Source organism: Vombatus ursinus, unplaced genomic scaffold, assembly GCF_900497805.2.
Source record: "Vombatus ursinus unplaced genomic scaffold, bare-nosed wombat genome assembly UNPS02014884.1, whole genome shotgun sequence".
Classification (NCBI taxonomy): domain Eukaryota; kingdom Metazoa; phylum Chordata; class Mammalia; order Diprotodontia; family Vombatidae; genus Vombatus; species Vombatus ursinus.
In genome coordinates, this window is record NW_020954662.1 from 3,855,163 (window position 1) to 3,879,077 (window position 23,915).

The window sequence follows — 23,915 nt, forward strand, 5'->3', positions numbered from 1 at the left end:
TTTACAGGGAAGGAAACTGAGGCCCAGACAAAGGAAATGATTTGTTCAAGATCACACAGTATATGGTACAGTTGACCTAGAACCCTGGCGCCTTCCCCTGCACCATGACAGGTTCTGCCGTGCCCTCTCCTCTGTTAGACAGACTGCCTAATCTCAGTGCTCCTGGGCCTCTCACCTCTAACGTCACTTATCTGGGCCAAAAGACAGGTTCTTATCCTAGTGCTGCTAGTTGCCAGCTGGGTGACCTTGGCCCAGACCTTTCTTCCACTCCCCCGTGGCAGAGGTGTTGTGAGGAAAGAGCTTTGTGCCATGTTATGTAATAAACATGAGCTGTTATTATTGATGACTCCTAGGTACCCCATCTGTAGAGGCACCCTCCCCTTAGGAGCTCTGTGGTTGCTAGGATGTGAGGAAATACGGTGGAGCATCCTCCCTCCTCCCTCCCTCCTGCTCCCAGGGATGCTGCTGAAATCAGAAGTAACATTTTTTCAGCCCCAGTCCCTGAGTCCCCTTTTCTCTGCTTGGTCTGGGGACAACCAGAGCCCTCAGCAGGATGAAGAAGAAAGCGTCTAGGAAGCAGGATGTCCACTTGCTGCTTGATCTGGAGCAAGGATCAGCCCACCTCCCTAGGGGATCCCCGCGGAATGGGGTGCACTGTGCTACTGCCCAAGTGAGTGCCGGGCCCAGAGTGGGGGGAGGGCACTGAATGGTTAGCGATGGGCAAAAACAGTCCCAAAGGGCTGCCTGCACTCCTCCAGATGCCCTCCTTGACTCACTGACACCCCGTGAGATGGCCATCTCACCTAGGCTCTGCCTGGAGGAGAAGGGAGGGAGGGCTCTGCCAAGATGCCATGGAAGAAAACAACAGCCCGAGAGTTAGGAAATCTGGCTTCAAGCTCTGGATTCAACTGTGTGATCTTGACCAAGTCATTTGCTATTGATGGACCTCAGTTTCCCTTTCTATAAAATTAGGGGATTGGTCCAGGAGGTCAATAAGGTGCTAGTCTCCAGCCATGGTGTGTTAAGGAGTGTGCGTGTTGTTGGGTAGGGATGGGGATGGTTCTATATCTGGAGCAGTGAAGGGACAGCATGCCCACGTGCTGAGTAGGGACCTCTCAGATCCCACGTCTTCCAAAGGGTAGTGTGATGGCAATTTTCTTTACCCAGCAAACAAGAGGAGAGTTCTTTAGGTATCTTCCCAAAACTTATCAGATCTCTCAGCCTCCCTCCAGAACCTCAGAACTATATAGGTACATAGATATATCCACCTCCCCACCCTCCCCCACCTTCAGCCCAATCTGTCTGAGAAAGAACACCAGAGGAAGGGTGCGTGATTTGCACATAATTTTATTGTTCCATGATTGACCCAGCCCCCACACTTTCTTTTTATACCCAGGACCCTGAACCCAAATCTAGTTGGGCTCTGCCTTTGAAAATTTAGCACCCTGCCCTCCCTCTCTCTTAAACCCTGGAGGGACTCCACCAGGGTCTGGAGTGGGGGGTTGAGATCTCCACGGCCAGGGAGGGGTCTGGAGATCCCTTTTTCAATGAACCCAATAGGTGAAGAATGGCCAGGGAGTAGGGAGGGCTGAAGGATTCAGGTGAGGTCTGAGAGGAGGTGGGAGCACAGTTAAAGTCTTGGAGTTGGGGTGCTGGTAAAAAAGAGTGAGAGGTATTGTGAGGGATGTGGGAGAAGCTGTTGACTAGGGATGGGGAGAGGACAGAGTGGAAGGATCAGCAGATGAACCAGGTAATGAAGGAGGTGAAGGAGGTAGTTGTTGAGCCATGATCAGGGATCAAATGAGATAATTGTAAGGTGCTTAGTACGGTGCCTGGGACATAGTAAGCACTACAGAATTTTAGCTATCATCATCGTCATCATCATCTTTGGAAGATGGAAGAAGTGGGGAAGGACTGGAGGAAGGCAAGTGTCCTGATTTTCAAAAGAGGGAGAGAATGGAACCTACAAACTGTAGGCTGATGAGTTTGGATTCAATTCCTGGCAAAATTCTAGAAAATGTTCTTTAAAGAATGATAGGAGACTGTCTGGGAAAGGAAGCAATGATTGCTAAAGGCCAGCCTGGCTTCATCTACTCAGCCTCCTGGAGACTCTCTAGGCAAAAAGGCCTGTGGCCTTCATCTCTATGTACCATCTCCATCATTAGAATGGAATCTCCTTGAAGGCAGGAATTGTCTCACCTTTCTTTAAATCCTTAACACCTTGCACAGTGACTGGTATATAATAGAGACCTTTTAAAAAAAAATCATCCATCAAAAGCAGATCATACCAAAATCTGATTTCCCTTTTTGGCGGTGTTACTAGTCTTCAGAAATACTGTAGCTATAACTTACCTAGATTGCAGCAAAACATTTGAAAATCTCTCATAAAATCCTGATACATGAGATGGAAGATATTGGCAGGATCATAGTACAGTTAGGGGAATTTTGAAATGAATGAATGGTCAGTCCCAAAGAATAGTTGACTTCAACTCATAGGGAGCTCTCCAGTGGAGTGCCCCAGGGATCTGTGCTTGACCTTGGGCCTGCTTCCTGTCTTTATCAGTGACTTGGATAAAGGTGGGCTCATCGGATTTGCTGAAGACGCAAAGCTGGGATGAAGAGTTGGCAGACAGGATAGAGATGTCAAAAGATCTCTCCAGGATAGAGGCAAACTAAAATGAAAAAGTTTTTTTGGGGATGGGGAGAATGTAGAATTTGCCTTATTATAAGAAAATTTAGTAAGATGAAATGTAAAGCCCTACACTTAGGGTCCACAAATCCCCTTCATCAGCAGACTATTGAGTAGCCATGGCTGGAGAAGAGTTGATCTAAAGATCTGAGAACTTCAAACCCAATTGGAACAAACAGTGTGCCAGGGGTTTTGTCAGGCAGATTTAGGCTTAAAGTAAGGAGAAATCTCCTAACAATTGGAGCCATCCCAAAATGGCATGAGCTGCCTTGGGAGGTAATGAGTTTTCCATCACTTGAGGTCTTCTTGCAAAGAATAGGGATAACCACTTGTTTGTTGGAGGTTCTTGGCAAGGTACAGGTTGCACTAAATGGCTTTTGGATTTCTTTTCAGTTCTAATTCTTGGAGACCTGAGGAAGATGAGTGGAGACTCAAGAGCTGGGGGAGTTGAGAGCTGGGAGAGGGATGACTGGGAGAGTTGAGGATTTGGGAGAGAAATGAAATGACTGAGAGGAGGTTATTAGTTCCCTAATAACCCTCAGGGAATAAAGGGCTGGAAGAGATGATTTTGGAGGGGGGAGTTAAGGGCTAGGGGAGAGGGCTAAGGGGTGAGTAAAGTTAGGGGGGAGGAGTGGGGTTTTGAGGGGCACCTTCTCTCAGATCCCTGACAGCAGCTCCATTGTTCGAGGCTCTATAGTTAGCAGGCAGTAGGAGGGTGGGTGGGAGGGAGGGGCTGGCACAGCTGGGGCTGGAGGTGGAGCTGGGCACAGTATAGTACAGGCTGCCTCTCTAGCTCAAATCATGCCCCCCAGGAGTGGCAGCGAGAGGAAGAGGACAGCCCCATCTGCATCCCCTGCTCCCGTACCTCCTCTCTGGACTCCAGGGACAACTATTTCCGAGATCGGAAAACCAAGATTGGTGAGGAGTTGATGAGAGGGAGATGGGTCAACCCTTTAGGGGTGCTGGGGGTCGTGTCACCCATGCCCCTGCCTCCAGGGAGGACTTCTGATTCTTCCTACTTCTCCACCCCTCCTTGCATACACACCTGGCAGTGGGAAGTGTTTTCTTAAATCCAATCCCAATTGCTCATGCTTCATGCTTTTTCCTCATATTTGAACAACTGTACTCGGACCCTATTTCCTAACATGTTTTTAAGCTGAAAGACAATGATTTTTAATTCCCTGATTTTCTTTCCTCCCACTGAATGAATGCCCAAGGATCTCCCGCACGTCAGGTACAGAATAAGAGTTGGGGAGAGGGGAATGGAGAGGAGGTGTTCACTTAGGACCCTCTTCCCAACAGACTTTGTGCTTGTGTGGGAAGAGAAGCTGTGGCTCCCCGGGAGGGGGGCCCTGGCGGGGCTCACTAGGACTGAACGGCAGAGGCTCCAGCATCACAGATGGCGGCAGAAATTCCAAAGGAATCTCCAGGCAGCTGGGCTGCTCCTGGAGGAGGTGAGGCCAGGTCTGCTGAGAAGGGACCTGAAAGCAATGCATGGGCCCATGTTCTTTCCTTCCTGGTCTTCTCCCTGGGCAAGTACCCACCCAAGGTGCCTAGTGAGTCACTGGGTGCCGCCTTGATTCCTTCCTCTGGGCGCAGTTCCTTCCCCTGAAGGATGAGTTGTTTGGACTGAATTGTCTAAGGGTCTTCCCAGCTCTGACGTTCTAAGCAGAGCTCCGACTGGGCTAGAGCCTCACTGTCAGGGTGCCAACATGGTGGGGCACACTTCCTCCCTACACTAAATCTCTGCACTGTTCCATTCTATTAGGGTACCACCCCTCTCCACCCCATCACCAGGATCCCGTCTGTTGTCCCCCAGGGGCTACCCAGCTTGACAGCACCACACTTTGGGGTATTTTCCCAACTCTAACTGAATTTGTGCCCAGTACCATAATTCCTATCGTGGCCCTAGTTCTAAGGACCCTTCCTCCTATCTCCCATCCAGGGTTCCCAGATTCTGGGATCCTTTCCTCTTTCCACATCTCCATAACTCTCAGCTGTTAGGTCAGAGTATGTATGTGTGAGTGGATGGAGAGGCAGGTGTTTGTCCTGACCCCTGGTCTGGGGTTTGGGGTGTCTGGGTCTCTCTGACCCTCACCGTGTACCTAGGAGGAGACCCCTGGGGAGCAGAGGGCAGTGCACTACCTGAAGCTGAGCGCTCCCTGGGAGGTGCTGATTTACTTCGCGGAGGACCTGTGCATGAGGGCACCCCTGCAGGTGGGCTATGAGCAAGGGCATGGGCAGGCCCGGGGCCTCAGAAGCAATTGAGCTGCTGAATGCCAGCTCCCAGCACTGGATGTGAGGGTGGCTGCAGGAGAGCAGGACCGGGGAGCCCTGCCTCCATTGCATCCTAGGGGGCTGGTGAGAGGAACCAGGAAAGGCTCTCCACAGGTCCAGCCCAACCCGGACGCTGATGGCTCAGCTGAGATCCTGCGTCAGCTCCGCCTCCCCAACCCATTGCAACAACACGTACCCAACAAGCCCCTGGACTTCTATACCTGTGCCTTCCGCAGGTCCAAGCTCAGCAAGTGAGTAGTGACCCCTGGCCCAAAGGCCAATTTCTCCCCTTCCAAGCACTATCTGTCTCCCAGCCCCAAACCACCCCATCCCGACAAGAACCTGCCAGCAGAAGAGGCTCAGCTGTATCCTCTCAGAGTTGGAAGGGACCCCACCCTTTCAACCAGCACCGGCCTGAGGCCAGACACCCCGTGGAAGCAGGGAGTGCTGTATGCAGTCGGTACCTGGTAAATGTCTGTTCAATTAAACGGAATCCAGCTTCCACTTGTACCCTGTCATCGATGGTGAGCTCATTCAGTACCGTGCCATTTTTGAACAGCTCTCAGGGTTGGGAAAGTCTTCCTTGTGTTGAGCTGTGGACCCTCCCCCTCCCAACTCAGTGGGATTCAGTTCAGCAATCCTTTAGTAAACACCTGCTCTAGCCCAAGCAATGGGCCGGGTGCTAAGGGTGCAGACAAAATGGAATCCAATCTCTGCCCTCATTTCCTCAGCTGCTAGTGCTCCCCCGCCCCAGTCCTCCCCAATCTATCTTGCATTCATTTTGTGTAATCTTATTATGTACAAGTTGTACATTGAATATAGTCTAATTTCACTGCCATATTTGTCTTTGGATCCTCAGTGCCTGGCACATAGTAGGTGCTTAATAAATGCTTATTATTTGTTTAATTTATTGAGGAAAGGGGTGGTAAATATAACGTGTACAAAGGTCAATAAAAACAAAGGATAATGCAAAATAATTCTGAAAGAGATAGAACTCTAACTAGTAGGGGGATCAGGAGAGGAACGTGTAAGAAAGGTCACATGAGCTGTGCTTTGAAGAAAGCTAAGGATTCTGTGACCAGGGTAGCCAGATGGTGCAGTGGATAGAGCACTGGATCTGAAGTCAGGAGTTCAGTCTGGCCTCAGACACTTCCTAGCCATGTGACCCTGAACAAGTCACTTTACCCTGTTTGCCTTAGTTTCCTCCTTTGCAAAATGAGCTGGAGAAGGAAATGACAAACCACTCCAATATCTTTGCCAAGAAAACTCCAAATGGGGCCATGAAGAGTCAGATATGAGTGAAAATAACTACACAACATCAAGGATTCTATTCCAAACATGAGAGAGGGCCTGTGCAAAGATGTAGAGATTGTCAGTGGAGTGTTACATATGGGAAACTGGGCTAGTCACCTAGTTTAACTGAAATGGAGAGAGTGAAAGGAGTCTGTGCCTCTGTTTGCCAAGTTGGGCAGCCTGGCTTCCGCCTCTAGCTTGGATAAGCTTTGGTTAGTGTGGGCATTTCTGCCGGCATCGAGCCCTGCCCACCATGGAGTTCTGATCTGGAATGTCAGGGTTGTGACCTGCCTTGGGCTTTGCCTCCTCTGCAGGTTTCTAGGCAGCGATTCTCCAGATTCCTACTTCTCCAACACCCAGAGACATCGTGTGGTGAGTGACTGCCCACTGGGGAAAGAGGAATGTAGTGGGTGCTGAGATGGCTTGGGATGGCTCAGACCCTTCCCCACTGTACAGTTGGACATGAGGGGTCCCTCCCTCTGCAGGTGGCAGAGATCCTGGCACGCACAATGTATGGGAAGCGGAAACACGCGGAGATGGGCATTGCCCGCCTGCTGGCTGAGGGGGTCTACACTGCTGCCTTCCCGCTGCATGAGGTAGAAGCTCCCAGATGTGTTAGGCATCTCCCTGGGAAATGGATCTAACAGGCTTTGGTTCGTGGGCAGTGATTACTGCTTATGGTGTCAAATGCACATAAAGCATGGAAATTTGTCCAACCTTGAAAGTGCTATCCAGATGTGAAATGGTGTTACTGATGATTCTGGCCACCCCCTGTCACACCCATCTGACTCTCTTCCTTCCCCAGGGCCCCTTTGAGCTGCCTGGGTATCACGTGCCTGGTGCAGACTTGAACCCTCGACAGTTGCTGTATGCCTACTGGGCACGCTGGTGCTGTTGGCACAAATACCAGCCTCTAGACCACGTGCGCGAATATTTTGGGGAGAAGGTGGCTATCTACTTTGCCTGGCTAGGTGAGGTGGTCGTAGGGTCAGGGGCTACATTCCTGGATAAGTGCTGGTCAGGCTCTTTTCACCCTGTTCCCTGCCTTTCCAGGCTTCTACACTGCCTGGCTACTGCCTGCTGCCATTGTGGGCACCTTGGTCTTCCTCTCAGGCCTCCTCACCATGGGCACCAACACCCCTGCGTGAGTGTGATCAGGGCATTCCTGGAGTGGCCTGCCCATGGGTCTAGTCAGGCACCTGGGAACTAGAGGGAGGAGGGCAGGTACAGGGGGCATTTCAGTCAGCCTCAGCCTCTGCCTTCAGGGAGGAGATCTGCACCAGTGGGGGCACCTTCGTCATGTGCCCACTCTGTGCTACCTGTGCCACCTGGAACATCTCGGAGATCTGTCCCATGGCCAAGGTGAGCCAGAGAGGTATTGAGAGTTGGGTGGGGGAATTTGATCCAGCTGGGCTTATAAGCCCACCTTACGGTACCCAGAAATTAGTTTTTCTCCTTCCCACACCATTCTCCATGTAGCTACTAAATTGATATTCTCACTAAAATTGATACTAAATTGATATTCCAAAAGTCCAGGTCTGATTGTGTAACCCACCCTGGCCACTGTTTGCCTCAGTTTCCTCATTTGTATCTGTTTGCCGCTGCACCCTTAGGACTGCCATGGCCTTCCATCTGTCCTAGCCCTGAATGTATTGTCTCGCCCACTGGAGTGTGGGTTTGTTTAAGATCTGGGACTGCATTACTTTTTCTGTTCCATATTCACTTCTTATCACAGTACGGAGTAAACACTTAAGTGCTTTTTTTAAAATTAAAATTTTTAAAAATTAAAAATTTTCCCCCCATTTGCTGTCCTTCTCAAGAAGCTTGCATGACTCCCTATTGCCATGATAAAATAGAAGCCTCTCTTTTTGGCATCCCAAGTCTTTACAGTCTGGATCTAGCCTCTGTTTCCAGACTTATTTCCCATTTCCCCACCACATGCACTGTGCATTCCAACCCAACAGCCTGATGTTTCCCAGAGGACGTGGCATGTCTGAGTGTTCTCTTGTGCACTCGGTCCTCCATGCCTGCTCTTCCTCCTTACTGTTCCCTCTTGGTATCCCTGGCTCTATTTAAGGATTGGCTCAAGGCGCCATTCGTGACTCCTCCCCACCTCCCTCTTCCCCACCTCCCCAAATCACTTGGTAATTTACTTTGCACATATTTTGTATTTCCTTATCTGTATACAAACTGTCTTTCCTCAGTAGACTCCAAGCACCTTGAGGGCAGGGGCTATTTTCATTTTTGTCCTTGTATCACCAGTGCCAAGCATGACTGGCATACAATGGGTGCTTAATAAAAGTTTGTTGAATTGAATTGAATTGGTAGCCTGGTCCCCCATTATATTTGGAGTCAGGAGACACGAGTTTCAATAGGCTTTGCAGGCAGCGTGGGATAGAGTGTCGAACTTGGAGTTGGGAAGATATTAGTTCATATCTTACCTAAGACACTTATTAGCTCAGTGCCTCTGGCTTTTAGGTTCAGTTCCTTTACCTGTGAAATGGGGATAATAATAGTGCTTCCCAGGGTCTCTGTGAGGATCAAATGATATAACATATGTGAAGTATTTGGCAAACCTGAAAGTGCTAGCTACTATTATTATTATTATCATTGCTTACTAGTTATGTGACCTTTGGCAAAGTCTTTCCCCTGTCTGGGCTTTACTTGAAAAATGAGGGGGTTGGACCAGATGGCCACTAAGGTCTCTCCTGGCTCTAGAACTAAGATTCTGTTATCAATGAGCCTAGAGTACTAGGGTCCCAGGCCCACCCCAGATCCCTTGTTCTTCTCCCTGTAGCTGGGCTACCTCTTTGACAATCCAGGGACCGTCTTCTTCAGCATCTTCATGTCCTTCTGGGCCATGGCCTTCCTGGAGCACTGGAGGCGGAAGAACGCCACGCTGGCACACCACTGGGACTGTGCAGACTTCCAAGAGGAGGAGGTAACTTCTCCCTCTTTGACCCCCACACTAGGTTCCTTCCCCAGCCCTTGCTAGCATTTAGCAAGACCCAACCTCAGGGCCATCCTGGCCCAGGATGGTCAGGTCCCCATTTTTTTATTCTCAGGGGCCCTGTATTCCAGATATCCCATTTCTTTTTTTTAATAAATTTATTTTGAATTATCAACAATCACTTCCATAAGCTTTTGAGTTTTGCATTTTCAGATATCCCATTTCTCCAAATTCTTGGTAGTTTCCGATGATCAGTTTACAAAGATTGACCAAGGCCTACTGTGCTAAGACTCTGGGCTAGGGACTGGGGGGGACTCAGAGGAGGGGACAGTGTGGCATAGTAGCTGAGTGGAGAATCTCCTTACTGCTACTTAATAGCTGTGTCCCTTACCTTCTCCAGCACTCAGTAAAATAAAGGGATTGGAGTAGCTGGTCTCCATATCCCTTTCACTTCTAATTTCTATGTTCCTAAGAATTAGACATAATCTTTGACCTCAAGAAACTCACATCAGGGGAGACCAGTTGAAGACATAAGAAGAGTTAAATAAAACAGCCTATAATAAACAAACAAATAAATAATATGACTAAGATCCAGGCGTAGACTCAAAAGGCCCTCTGTGGCAAACATCCAAGTGAAACTGACCAATAGTCTGTAGTATTAAAAAAATATCTGAGTCATGTGGACTTATTTCTGGACGTGGAGAGGTTTATGATAGCAATTCAGGACCAGGTCATTGCTATCAGAAATTAAGGAAAGGTTCTCCATAAAGAAACTGGTCTTTGTGTTCAGTGTTAATTATGCAAGGAGATGATAGAAATTGAAAGACGTCATCACCACTGGCTGTAAAAATTTAGTACTAATGAATATCTAAGAAGACTTGGTCAGGCAGCTGGAATTATGCCTCAGAAGCTTGCTCTCTTTCATGGACAGACAGACAATAAATACAGATCTCCATATATCCTAGAGAACTCAGCCAATGAATCGTACTGAAACCAGAGAGTTCCAGCACAAACAGAATCGGTGATCCCAATCACCCTGACATGACATTGCTCCCCCCAAAATTCAAGAACAGTGTTTTTAGTAGATGTCGCTAATCCAAATACTCATCATCTCCAAGCTGCCTAGAAAGAAAAGCTTTCAAAATATATAGACCCAAATAACCAGACTCCTTTGGAATGGACTCCGTCATGCCCCCAAACTGGGTACTTTCCCTTCCCCCTCTTCTTCCTTTTGTGTGTTATCATCCCCCTTCTTTAGATTGTAAGCTCCTTTAGGGCAAGGATTTTCCTTTTCACATTTATATATCCAGTTCTTAGCACAGTGCCTGGCACATAGCAGGAGCTTAATAAATGTTGATTGACTAACTGACTGAATGTGGTAATGGGATAAGGTACATACCACATTCATTGTTCTGGCTGCTATTGGAGTTGTCCTAAGGATGCTTGCGGGAAGCCTGGGATTATTTTCCATCCTAATACTTTTATTCATCCACAAAACTGTCATTTTTATCTACTGGTACAATATTAAAGAATACTAACAGGAGGGCCACTTGTCCCAGGACCTTTTCTCTCTGAATCTCATTGAAAATGAAAGGAATAAGATAATAACAATAACAATGACAACAATAACAATAATAAAAATAATACCCCTCCAAAAAAAGCCAACCCAACATCCATGTCCACAGGCAGGGACAACAGCAAAATAAGTGAAGGTCAACCAAGGTGATTATAACAAGCACTCTGGGCCAAGTCAAGTTAACAAGCATTTACTAAGCACCTACTATGTGCCAGGTACTGTTCTTTGTGATGGGGATACAAAATATGGTAAAAGACAGTCCCTGCTCTCAGAGAGCTTCTAGTTCAATGGGGGAAACAACTTGCAAACAGTTATGTACAAACAGGATAAATTGCACCATGGTAGCTGTGAAGGCTTGGCAGAAATCTGAATATTGGCCAATTGAGATCTGGTGATAACACATACTGGGTTCATACCCTGGCCAGTGTGATGTAACTGTTCCTATGAAACTAAGAAATGGACAGAATGCCTAGGGCTACAGATTGGCCTCACTCAAAACACTCATGATGATCAGCTTGACGTAGAGAACAGCCGAGTAAATGGTGCCCATTCAAGATGGCAAGACACATGTGGTCAAATCTGAAATTTACCAAATACTCCATCTGTTGGAGCTTCAGGGTGACTGGCACTGACCAGGAAAGTGGGCAAAAACACAAGTACACATGAAATAGGCTATAGATATAAATGCTCTTATTATGGTCCAGTATTATATCATTGATGAAAGTGGAAGCAAGGCTTACTAGTCATTAGTAAGGGATTCCTTCTGCTTTTTGTCAGCAATACTCTCAGCTCCCACCTATGGAACAGCACATTGCAGATGAACACAGGGAACTCTCGAGAAGCCACTTCCTGCCTTAATTCAGATTAGATGAAACAAAAGCAGAAACAAAATCAGAAGAGGGAGAAACTGAAGAATCTGAGGGCATTAAAATCTGCACCTAACACAGACTCCAGGAGTGCAAGCTGATAACATAACTGATGGCAGAAATAATGGTGATGTCTTGAGTGATTTTGAAAAACAGATGGGCTGGAATTTCAAAAAGCCCTTTTTGAGTTTGATAGCATGAAGCCAACTAATTGACCGATTATACCAAAATAGAGTGATTCAGAAACATTGGATCTACTCTGACTATCCTGAATGAACACATGTTGCCATTATATTTCAGAGTGTAAGAGCATTCTTACCTATGTACAGGACCTATGAAAAATAATGATATGTGCTTTGACTGTTGCCAGTAAGGACCAGAGGAAGAAGAGTGCAGTGACCCAGGAATACACCTAAAGATGTAGATCAAATACCACTGTGGCAGAATTGGCTTAAGAAAACTATTGGAGATCTGCAGAAAGACACTGAAAGATCACATCAGTACCTAATTGGTATGCGCAGTAGGAAATGTGAAAACCATCTTACCCAATTAAAGACATCCCAAAAGAGGCATGTAGAATGGAAACCAGGAAGCAAGAGTATATCAGAAATTATCGACATCCTTAATCAACACTTAAAAGCAGAAGTCCCAAAAGACTTGATCACAAAGACTTAAGGAAATCAGAGGAAAGAGAACTCTTGAAGAAAATTCCTGGCTACCTATATGGCACGCAACAAAAATATGTTATATCAAATAAGAAGTAGAGAATATTCCCACCATTAATATGATAAATGACAGAACAGTCATGGCAAGGGATGATATAACCAAATCTTCTAGCTTCTCTACAAAATGGAAAAGAATAAAATATTGGAATAGGAGCATCATTACAGACAGAAGCTATTACTCATGACTACCCAGGTATTGCATTGACACATGGAAATCAGAAAATGGCATGTTAACAGGTGTTGCCATACCAAACATTCATAATCTCCAAACCTCATAGAATGTAAAACTTTCAAAACATAGAGACCTAGTAAGAAGAAATCAAAACCATATGGGGACAGGAAGGGGTGCAGATCAACCCCATCATCCTGCCTGCTGCTGGAATTGTTCTAGGAGTCTGCCAAAGATGATTTACATCCCAATACTCTTATTTAATTATGAAATACAAGATTTTATTCATCTGAGCCTTAGTTTGAAGAACCTAAACTATAAAAGAGTAATAGCACAACAGCGACTTGGCTATTTCTATCTGAACCCCATCAGAAAGGTTGAAAAGAAGATAATGGTAGTAATAAGAAGAATCATGGGACCATAGATTTAGAGCTAGAGAGGTTCAGTGATTTGCCCAATGTCACACATGTAGTATGTGACAGATCCAGGATTTGAATCTAGACTTCCTTAGAGGCAGCTGGTGTCAGAGTAGACAGAGCACTGAGCTTGTAGTCTGGAAGATCTGAGTTCAAATCTGCATCAGAAACTTACTAGCTGTGTGACCCTGGGCAAGTCACTTAACCTCTGTCTGCCTCAGTTTCCTCAACTATAAAATGGGAATAACAACAACACCTGTTTTACAGGGTTGTTCTTCCAGGGTTGTTGTGAGGAGCAAATGAGATAATTTTGGTAAAAAGCACTTAGCACAGTGCCTGGCACATAGCAGGTGCTATATAAACACGTATTCTCTTCTTTCCCTTCCCTTTGGACTCCAAATCCTGTGCTGTTTGCATTTTGGTCTATTCCTGAAATGGGTGGTTTTTTAATACTAAATAGGGTTATTATAGGAGATCCGAGAAGGGAGAGCACTGTGAGCAGAGCAGATAAGAGGAGGCATCCTGGAGGAGGTGAGGTCTGAAGGATGGGAGGATTTGGACATGGATGGATGTTCTAATTGGAGATGGAGGAAATAGTAAGAGCTCCAGTTCCCAGTGTCCTCAGGGCTCTTGGGCTCTTAGCCTCAACCCCCCCCTCCCAGTTTCCCCTAACTGTGTCCTTTCTCCTTCCATGTTGGCCATTCAGGATGTCAAGCCAGCCAGCTAATCCCTGCCCTATCCTTTATCTTTGGCAGGAACGTCCTCGCCCAGAGTTTGCAGCTATGGCACCTCAGATGGCTCAGAACCCTGTAACTGGATTAAAAGAACCTTACTTCCCCACTAGGGCCCGCCTCTCCCGCATGGTCACTGGATCCATGGCCATCCTCATCATGGTGAGGAGCTGGGAGGTAGGAGGAAGGCATGGGATGGTCTCAACCTGGGAGGGGCCAGAGTGGGAAGGATGGCGAGAGAAGGATGGGAGGCCTAGCCAACAAGTGGAGAGGGTGATGGGTAGCCTTTCCTGGGGTAGTGCCCCAGGCCCAATCTGAGCAGGCATTTCCCAGGCACTGACTCTTCCATGCTTCTGGCCCCACAGCTGTGTGTGGTGATGATCTTCCTGGTATCCGTCATCATGTACCGTGGCATTGTCAGTATTGTGATGTTCCATACAGGCAACCCTGTGCTCATGACCCAGGCAAGTACTGTTGCAGGGCAGGGAAGAGGAAGGCATAGGGGAGAGGGTGATGATGTCCCGCTTTTCCCTTCCTCATGTTTCCACAACTGGCCTCCAGGCAGATGATGTAATGGAAAAACAGAAGCCTGAAGTCCTGGCTCTGCCACTTACTTGCTGGTAACCTTGGGCAAGTAATTTCTCTTCTCTGGCCCTCAGGTTACTCCTTTGCTAGACACAATGATCATAAAAGTTCCCATCCATGCCTGATTATTCTAAGGACCCGCCTACCACTGACATTCTGGGTTCTAAGGACTCTCATAGCCCTGACATTACATTTTAAGGTCCCTGCCAGGTATAAATCCTGTCACCTATTCCATGATGACTCTGGGGAGGCACCTCCCTAATTCCTGGTTCCCTGGTGTTTGGTGGGCCTGCGCATGAGCAGGGAGGACCAAGCTCCTGGAGGAATAGGAGGAGGCATCAGGGTGTGGGCTTCATGGGTGGGCCTGGGCAGGGAAGGGCAGGTGGTCCCAGGTAACCAGAAATGGTTGCTTTGCAGGCTGGCAACATTGCCAACATCAGCAGTACCTTCCTCAACCTGGTGCTGATTCTCCTGATGGGAAAGGTGTATACCTCGCTAGCGGAGCAGCTCACCAAATGGGGTCAGTAAGGCTGGGGCAGGGCCAGAGCCAGGGTTCAGGGGAGTCTGGTGGCATCTGTCCAACATTGTCACAAAGCACGTCAACCAGATGTTCATAGTCTCAGAATTGGAAGACCTTCTAGTCTCCACCTGCGTAGGAATATACCTGACAAAAGAGCAGCAGGTTTGTTTGAAGTCTTCCAGTGAAATCAAGGGGCCCGAGTTCAAATCTTGGCCCTGTGTGACTTTGGGCAAGTCGCTTCACCTATCTGGGTTTCAGTTTTCTCATCTGTAAATTGAGGGGGTTGGAGCAGATAATTTTCAAGATCTCTTCTAACTCTGAATCTGTGATCGTATGACTTTAATTTTGCCCTGTTTGGGATCTCCTAGAGTGGGAATTCCCTTCACCCATCTGTAACTTAGTAGCTAAGCCCTAGAGAGCTGTCTATGGTTCACTGAAGTTAAGAGTCACAGGCAGGATGTGAACCTTGGCCATATGGCCTCGTTAGTAACAAATGGCAATCTTACAACAATCTCCCAAGGCAGCTTATTTGTAACACCTTAGGTTAGCTCTAATTGTTACAAAGAGCTAAGACTCTAAATTTCGCCTTACATAAAGCTAAATCTACCTTTCTGTAGTTTCCACCCATCCCTCCTAGTTCTGCTCCCTGGAGTCAAGCAGAACAAAGCTAGTTTCTCCTCCACAAAACCTGCCTTTCAGAGACTGGGAAACAGACCTCTTCATTTCCCCTTCAAGTCTTCTCTAGGCTAAACAACTCAAGTTCCTTAAACCAGGCCACAATTGGTATAGTCTTTAATTTCTTAAAATTTATTTTTATTTTGTTATTTTCAGTTCTGAGTTTTCTCCCCCTCCTTCTCCTAATTTCTCACCCATTGAGAACATAAGAAAAACAAAACTTCTTATAAATATGGATAGTCGCGCAAAACAAATTCCCACATTAGCCATGTTGAAGAAAGAAAAAGAAAGAAAAGAAAATATGTTTCAGTTTGCACTTTGATTCCATCCATTCTCCATCTGGAGACTGATAGTATGTTTCTCCATGAATCCTCTGGAATTGTGGTGGGTCCTTGTGTTGATCAGAGTTCTTAAGTCTTTCAGAGTTGATTATCTTTATAATATGGCTGTTACTGTATACATTGTTTCTTTAGTTCTGCTCACTTCACTTTGTATCAGTTCGTATAAGTCTTTCCAGGACTTTCTGAAACCATCCCCTTCATCATTCTTATAGCAAAATAGTATTTCAGGTGGTGCGATCTACAATCCCTTCCCCATCATGGTCACCCTTTTCTGGACATGCTCCTTATTATTAATATCCTTGACAAAATAGGATGCCTCGAAGTGAACCCGGGACTGCAAATGGGTCTTGACCAGGCTGTAGGATTAGCAGACTTCATTCCAAATACTACGCTCCAATTAAGATACCCTAACATCATGCAATCAATCAACAAATATTTATTGAGTACCTATTTTGTGCCAGGTACTGGAGAGGCAGCACACCATGTTGGGGAGAGGTCTAGCCTTGGAATCAGGAAGACCAGAGTTCAAGTGTGACACATATTGGAAGAGGAATGGGCCATAGCTGCATGGTACCAGAGGAAAGAACTAGAATCTATGGAAGGAAGTTACAGAAAGACGAATATAGGAAACTTGCTTGCATTTAGAGCTGTTCGCCAATGGAATGGGCTGCCTCAGGAGCTCCTAGGAGCACTGATGTGGAGCTGGAAGGGGTCCTAGAGGTTGTCAAATCCACTCCCCTCATTTGGCAGCTAAGGGAATTTAGGCACAGGTGGACTTTTCCAGAGTCACCCAGCTAGGCAGCCGCAAATGAGATTTCCGCCTAACTCCCGATCCAGGGCCTCATCTACTCCACCTCCCTAACAGCTCCCTCATGGAGATCCTCAAGCAGAGGATGGTGATCACTTGTCCTGTATGTCATAGACAGGGGAAGGGAGGGTTCTAATTCAAGCACAGGTGGGAATGGATGGCGTCTAAGGTCCCTTTCACCTCTGAGATTCTGAGTTTCTGAGACCCAAGAGTAAACTTTGCCTGTCCTGCCATCGTATTTGGCACCCAAGGATCCGCAGAGCCCACAGGGTTGTGAAATGCTCCTGAGAGTTCCTAGAGTGGGGAAGGGAAAGCGTGCCAGAAATCCCTTTGGTCAATATCGGGGGAATCAAGAAGAGCAAGAAAGGTGGACCATGTTAGGGGTGGGCTTGGTCTCTCCCCAGCTGGACCTCTGATTACCTTTAGTTTACTTCCATTCAACAAAATCCCTTCCCCACAAATCCCCAGAGATGCACCGGACACAGACCCTTCATGAAGATGCCTTCACTTTTAAAGTCTTCATCTTCCAATTCGTCAATTTCTACTCCTCTCCCTTTTATGTGGCCTTTTTCAAAGGCAGGTGAGTGGGTGTGGCAGCTGGACCTGAATTTCAAATGTGACCTCAGATACTTAATAGCTGTGTAACCCTGGGCACATCACTTCATTTCTGTTTGCCTCTGTTTATCTACAGACCTTATCTGTAAAATGGGGATAATAGCACTGATTTCCTAGGGTTGTTTTGAGGATCAAATGAAATAATATCTGTAAAGCATTTTGGAAACCTTAAAGCGCTGTATAAATGCTAGTTATTATAACAAGTCCTAGAGAATTTCCTAAGACATGTAAGCCAACTTGCCCATTCCATATTCTAAGATCCCTTCTATCTCTGACATTCTGTGTTCTAAGGTTTCTCCCAGCTTTGATATTTTGTGTTCTAAGATGCCTCCTAGCTCTGACATTCTGTGTTCTAAGGGCCCTTCCAGCTCTGACATTCTATGTTCTAAGGGCCCTTCCAGCTCTGACATTCTATGTTCTAAGGGCCCTTCCAGCTCTGACATTCCATGTTCTAAGGGCTCTTCCAACTTAAGTTTTATGAATTCCTGGCCTGTTTGTGAATAGATTTGGGGGTGGTGTTGGCCGGTGCGTCCAATTGATGGTTTGGGCCCTGCAGGTTCGTGGGCTATCCTGGACAATATGGCACACTGCTGGGCATGAGGAATGAAGATGTGAGTACCTCTTGGGCAGGCAGACCCAGGAAGGCCCCTTGCCCTGACCCTGCATGCTTCCCCTGACCTCTGCAGCCTCTGTGGATCAGGGCATGTCAGGGCCAGCATCCACAAAGGAAGGACAGGAGACAGAAGGTAACAAGGGATGTTTCCTCCCAACTCAACGTTAGTTCTTTGAGGGCTGGGACATTTCATTTTGGTCTTTGTGGCCCCAGAATCTCCACATTTTGTGGTGGTGTTTCAGACCTGTGCTTTAATCATGTGTGGGGAACTCGTTGGTGAGGAAAGTCATTCCATCAATGCAGATGACTACCTGCCTGGGATACTGGGAGGCTCAGTGACTTGTCCAGAGTCACACAGCCAATCGGTGTCGGAGGCAGGACTGAAACCCAGGTGTTCCACTGGGCTATGGTCTCTCGCTCAGGAGGAACTTTTAAATGCTTTTTGAATGAATGAATGTGTCTTATGCCAAGAGGTACAAGAAGGTGACAATAGCCATCTCCACCTGTGAAGTGTGGGAGGATGGTACTGCCCCTGTCCTGTGCCCTGAGGGCATAGGGTGATGGGGCTTCTCCCTGGTGCCCACAGTGTGGACCTGGTGGCTGCCTCATTGAATTAGCTCAACAGTTGTTCATCATCATGGTGGGCAAACAGCTGGCCAACAATGTGGAGGAATTTGTCTTGCCGTGAGTTTCCAGTGGGCACTGAGTGGGTCGGGGGCACCAGCCAGGTAGGGCCTGCAGAGGGGGGAATCCAGCCCTGGGGGCCATCAGGGTTCCCTAGCCCTTTTTTCTTCCCTCTTCCATCCTCCATGTGCTGGGCCATCTCCGGTTGTCCTAATCTATATCTAGTCACTGCTACCAGGTGGCTCCAGAGGAGAGAGTGGGACTTTACACACCCCTGCCTCACTTAAATCCATTTCACTTGCAAGTCATGGCATCATCTTCCTGATGTCATGGTCCTCTTTGAGAATGAAGGACAAACCACACACAATCCTCCATGTCCACAGGAAGATAAAAGCCTGGTGGCAGAAGCGGCAATTGGCGAGCCTGTGGGGAGCCCAAATGGGGCACGACCCCCGACGCTGGGAGGATGACTATGAGCTCATTGAGTGTGAAGGGCTGTTTGAAGAATACCTGGAGATGGGTGAGCTGGGCACACCCCAGGATGCCCCCCTCTACTGGGGGAGGTGGGATTCTATGGGAGTGACTAATACACCAGGCAGCTCTCAATAGGCAGTAGGGCCATACTATGGGCCTTGGGACCTGAGCTCCCACAAACCCAGCATCTTCAAAACCAAGGAGTCAGTCAACAAACATTTACTACTCTGTGCCAAGCGTCATGCTAGGTACTAGGGAAACTAAGGCAAAAAGTGAAAAAGGCTTTGCTCACAAAGAGTTTACATTCTATTGAGAATGCAAGGTTGAGGGGACATCTGACCCTCAGCTTCCTCCACACCCTGTAGTGCTGCAGTTTGGCTTCATCACCATCTTCGTGGCTGCCTTCCCCCTGGCACCTCTCTTTGCACTGTTGAACAACTGGGTGGAGATCCGCCTGGACGCCCACAAGTTTGTGTGTGAGTATCGGCGGCCTGTGGCCGAGCGGGCCCAGGGCATCGGCGTCTGGTTGCTTATCCTGGAGACCATGGCCCATCTGTCGGTCATTATCAACGTGAGCCAGGGTTGTGGGCAGGGGAGGCAGGGAGCAGGGATTATGAATCAGAAATCAGAAAAGTGGGCATCAGGAATAAGAGCTGAGATTTGGGGCTCAGAAATCGAATATTAGGATCAGAGTCTAGAAATTGGGGCTTGGGCATCATGGCCTCAGGGCAGGTATTGGAGAATAGTTATTGGTGATCCAAGTGATTGAAGATCACTAGGAATCGGGATCGAAGATGGGGGATTGGAGATCAGGGATCAGAAGTAGGAGCTCAAGAACTAGGAAGCAGAGATGAAAATGAACAATTGAGAGCTCAGAGATCAGATGAGGGATTGGGAATCAGATCAAAGCCCAGAAACCAAAGGCTAGGAATCCAAAAGTCAGGGATAAGAGAATAGATTGAAGCCTGGAGATGGGAAATGAGGTCTTGGGATCAGAAATGGGAGATCCAAGATTAGGAACCAGGCAACAGAGGCCTGGGACTCTACATTGGAGAATCAGAGAAGGAAGAAGCAAGAACACCCTAGGTGACTGGAAGTTGGGGACCCCAAACAGATCTCTCTTCTGTGACTTTCTTTTTTGTCCCCCAGGCCTTCCTCATTGCCTTCACCTCGGACTTCCTGCCCCGTCTCCTATACCAGTATGAGCACCACACTCATCTGCAGGGTTATGTCAACTTCACCCTGGCTCAGGCACCCCGCACCTACCTGGCCCAGGGCAACCACACCCCCTGCAGGTGTGCGTGAGGGGCAGGGTGGGGGGGGCAGGAGCCAGGGGGAAGAGGCATGTGTGTATTGGGATGCTTATGGTGTGCCTCCTTCCCTCCCCTTGCTGACCCCAGGTACAAGGCCTTCCGGGATGAAACTGGGGATTTTACCCTCTTCTATTGGAAATTGCTGGCTGTGAGATTGGGTTTCATCCTGGCCTTTGAGGTAGGAGCCCGCTGAGCTGAGGGGCTGACCCTTGCCATCCTCTTCTTCCTCACCTCCATCCCTAACCACCATCTCCAGGCTGCCACTGGACCGACCAGTCCTGGATGATAATGTGTTATCAGTGGGATCAAGATAAAATATCTTAGGATCATACTCTGAGATCTAGAGATGGAAGAGCCACCCTCCTCATTTTCAGAAGGGGAAACTGAGGCCCAGAAAAGAGAAATGATCACCCAAGGCCTCAGAGATAGTGTCAGAGCTGGGATTGGAATCTCCCTGGTCCTCAAATTCCTTATCTATAAAATGAGAGGGTTGGATTAGGGGGCTTTTGAGGTCCCTTCCCATATCTGTGTCTGTGGCTATGAATAATAACAGTAATTCCCATTTCTTAACACTTTAAAGTTTACAGAGTGCTTTTCTCACTACTATCCAATGAACTCTGTAATGTGATTATTGTGATTCCCATTTTACATATGAGAAAACTGAGGCTCTGGGACTGGGCAAAGTGACTTGCCTAGGGTTATATAGCAATTGCCAGAATCCAGATTTGAACCCAAGTGTCTCCTGACTCAGAAGTCCGGCCTCTCTCCACTCCTCCTCTCTCTCTTTGCCTTTCCTTGCCAAGCACCTGAGCCCTGAAACTTCCCTGGGCAGAGAACTGCTGGCCCTGTGGCAGAACCCAGGTCCCCCTGGTCCTTCTCCCGCCCTGTTCCATACCCTGATCCTTCTTCGTGTCTCCCTCATCTCTCTGTCTCTGCGTTCCCTCTAGCACGTCGTGTTTTTCTTCCTTCGGCTCATAGCCTGGCTGGTGCCTGACGTGCCTGCAGACCTGGCATTGCAGGTGAAGCGAGAGCGCTACCTGGCCAAGCAGGCGCTAGCTGACAACCAGTATGTTCTTGGTGAGGGCCCCCCAGCTCCAGAGAGGTCTTTGCCCCACAACGTCCTTGATCTCCAGGGTCCCTCTGCCCTTTGGACATAGATCATAGAAGTTACAGCTGAAAGGAACCATAGAGATCATCTCTGCTAGCCCCCTCATTTTAATTTTTTTTTTTTGGCTAGGCAGTCGGGTTGAGTGACTTGCCCAGAGTCACACAGCTAGTGTCAAGTGTCTGAGGCCAGATTTGAACTCAGGGGGTAGGGGAAGTGTTCTATCTACTGTGCCACCTAGCTGCCCCCATAACCCCTTCATTTTAGATAAAGAAACCGAGACTCAGACAGGGGAAGGGACTTGTCTAAGGTCTCACAGGTCAAAAGTAGCCCAGTTTGGGATCTGAACCCAGGGCCTGTGTCTCCAAATCCAGTGCTCTTTCTACTAGGCCACTTTGTGTCTCTGGCAACAGGATAATAGCCTTAGGGGTGGATGGGACCCATGAGTGTCCTTTAGTTCATCTCCTCCCATTTTACAGATGGCAGAAGCAGAGTAGGGGATTGAAACCATGTGGCTCCCAATACAGCCCTCTTTGGGCAGCCCCGGCTCTGCCTGGGAAGCTGTCCCCAGGGAGTTTCCCTCTCTTGCCAATACAGCAGGGTACCTGTTCCCTAGGCCCTCAGAAGAAGGTCCACTGAGATCAAAGAAACCAATGCCCCAGGAGGGCATCTGACGCCATTGGCCTCCGGCAGAGATGTCAGAGCATGTGGAAAGTGCTAGAAGTCTCTGGAACCATCTTCTGAGTTCTCTGATCTTTCCTCATCCCCTAACCCTTCTGATGATCTTTGTATCTAAATTTTTTATCTTCTCCCCAATTACTCGGCAATTAATAAAAGTTAGTTGTATGAATGAATGAGTGAGTGAATGAGTTAATGAATGAATGACTGACTGAATGAGTGAGTGAATGAATGACCAAGTAAAAGAATGAATGGATGGTCTGTGTCCCAGTGGTTTTTGAGAATGGGGGCTCCCAGCATCTAGAACTTTTCTGAATTCCTAGAGTTGGAAGTTATCTTGACCCCCCCCCCCCATCTCACCACGTGCCCCCACCTCCTTCCCCTTTCTGGGTCCTACCAAGGAGCTCAAGGGAGCCCTCGTACCTTCTCCCATCAGCCCAGCATGCCTTTTGTTCTCTCTTGGCATGTGCCACTCTCTGGACAGAGCTACCAATAAATAGCAACTGTGAGCTGGATCGTGGGACTTCTGTGATGGGGAGAGGTGGAAGAAGAGGAGGAGGAGGGGGCACTATGGGCATTTGGGTCCCTTACTTAATTGGAGCGGGTTGTTGCTCAGTCATTTCAGTCTTGTCCGACTCTTCGTGACCCCATTTGGGGTTTTCTTGGCAGAGATACTGGGGTGGTTTGCCACTTCCTTCTCCAGCTCATTTGACAGATGAGGAAACTGAGGGTTAAGTCACTTCTCCAGGGTCACACAGCCAGTAAGTGTCTGAGGCTGGATTTGAACTCATGAAGATGAGTCTTCCTGACTCCAGGTCCAGGGCTGTCTAGCCACTGAGGCAAAAGAAGAGGGCCCTGGAAGAGGGGAGCAAGGTTTTTGCTTCTTTCCTGCCTGTAGGGTCGTGCCATCTGTCTCAGGAAGATCCTGCCCTGTGGAGCTCGTTCCCACTGGGAGAGTAATTGACAGGACTCTAAAGTCACCCCGCTCCCCGCCTTGTGACAGGCCCCCCTCTTCCCAAGGTTGGGGGCAGGGGAAGTGGCAATCTCTATATCCCATGTCCTGTGGGACCTGTCCCCCACGGAGCAGGGAAGTCAGCAGGGCTGTGAGGTCTGAAATCCTCTGCCTCAGGGCTCCATCTCCCGACCCCTGAAGGGGTAAGGTGACAAGCATCTCGTGATCTAAAGCTGGAAAGGACATTGGAGGTCATCTTGTCTCCATTTTAGAGGAGGGTCCAGGGGCAAAGGAAGCAGCTTGCCCCCAGGTCATGCAGGTAAGAAATAGTAGAATGAAAACGTGCCCATCCAGGCTCTGTGACCCCAGCTGTGGCCCAGAGGGGGCTTCTTTTGGGGCTTGGACCTTCAGCCCTGGCCCTCCCGCAGGCCCCCGTGGGGAGGGAGCAGCAGAGGCGTGATCCCAGCATCCTCCACCCTGGGTCCAGCCTTCGGCGTTCCCATCCTGCTGCTACTGTCGAAGTGCCCCGGTATGGCCTCTTCCTCTGTTGGGGTACCTTGGAACAACACATCCAGGGCCCCAAAGGTATTTGGTGGTCATTAGTCACAGGTTCATAAGATCCAGAGCTGGAAAAGGCCTCAGGACAAAGTAGAATGTAAGCTCCTGGAGGGCAGGACTGTCTTTTATTTTGTCTTTGCTGTACCCAGTGTCCAGCACATAGTAAGTGCTTAATGAAAGCTTATTGCTTAAATAAATAGAGAATGTCAGAGCTGGGATGGACCTTAGAACACAGGAGGTCAGAGCTGGAAGGGCCCTTAGAACACAGGAGGTCAGAGCTGGGAGGGCCCTTAGAACACAGGAGGTCAGAGCTGGGAGGGCCCTTAGAACACAGGAGGTCAGAGCTGGGAGGGCCCTTAGAA

General features: G+C 48.2%; 1 protein-coding gene across 1 annotated transcript; it reads left to right on the forward strand.

Annotated features, from left to right (window-relative positions):
* The first annotated feature begins 553 nt into the window (after positions 1 to 553).
* On the forward strand, positions 554 to 22,184 carry ANO7 (anoctamin 7). The gene is made up of 23 exons (XM_027842807.1): positions 554 to 670; positions 3,502 to 3,607; positions 3,992 to 4,143; positions 4,799 to 4,906; positions 5,081 to 5,217; positions 6,574 to 6,631; positions 6,745 to 6,855; positions 7,065 to 7,230; positions 7,313 to 7,403; positions 7,525 to 7,621; positions 9,057 to 9,200; positions 13,717 to 13,854; positions 14,058 to 14,156; positions 14,695 to 14,797; positions 17,090 to 17,201; positions 17,793 to 17,847; positions 18,436 to 18,533; positions 18,857 to 18,993; positions 19,313 to 19,518; positions 20,097 to 20,242; positions 20,348 to 20,438; positions 21,208 to 21,326; positions 21,963 to 22,184. The coding sequence occupies exons 1-23, from the start codon at positions 554 to 556 to the stop codon at positions 21,979 to 21,981; spliced, it is 2,610 nt and encodes an 869-aa protein (XP_027698608.1). The 3' UTR covers positions 21,982 to 22,184.
* The last annotated feature ends 1,731 nt before the right edge of the window (positions 22,185 to 23,915 follow it).

Bases quoted from the DNA above. Each gene is read 5' to 3' on its own strand.
- ANO7 (XM_027842807.1), top strand. From the start codon at position 554: ATGAAGAAGAAAGCGTCTAGGAAGCAGGATGTCCACTTGCTGCTTGAT. The intron at 4,907-5,080 runs GTGGGCTATGAG...GGCTCTCCACAG, and splicing joins GCATGAGGGCACCCCTGCAG to GTCCAGCCCAACCCGGACGC. The intron at 9,201-13,716 runs GTAACTTCTCCC...TATCTTTGGCAG, and splicing joins CAGACTTCCAAGAGGAGGAG to GAACGTCCTCGCCCAGAGTT.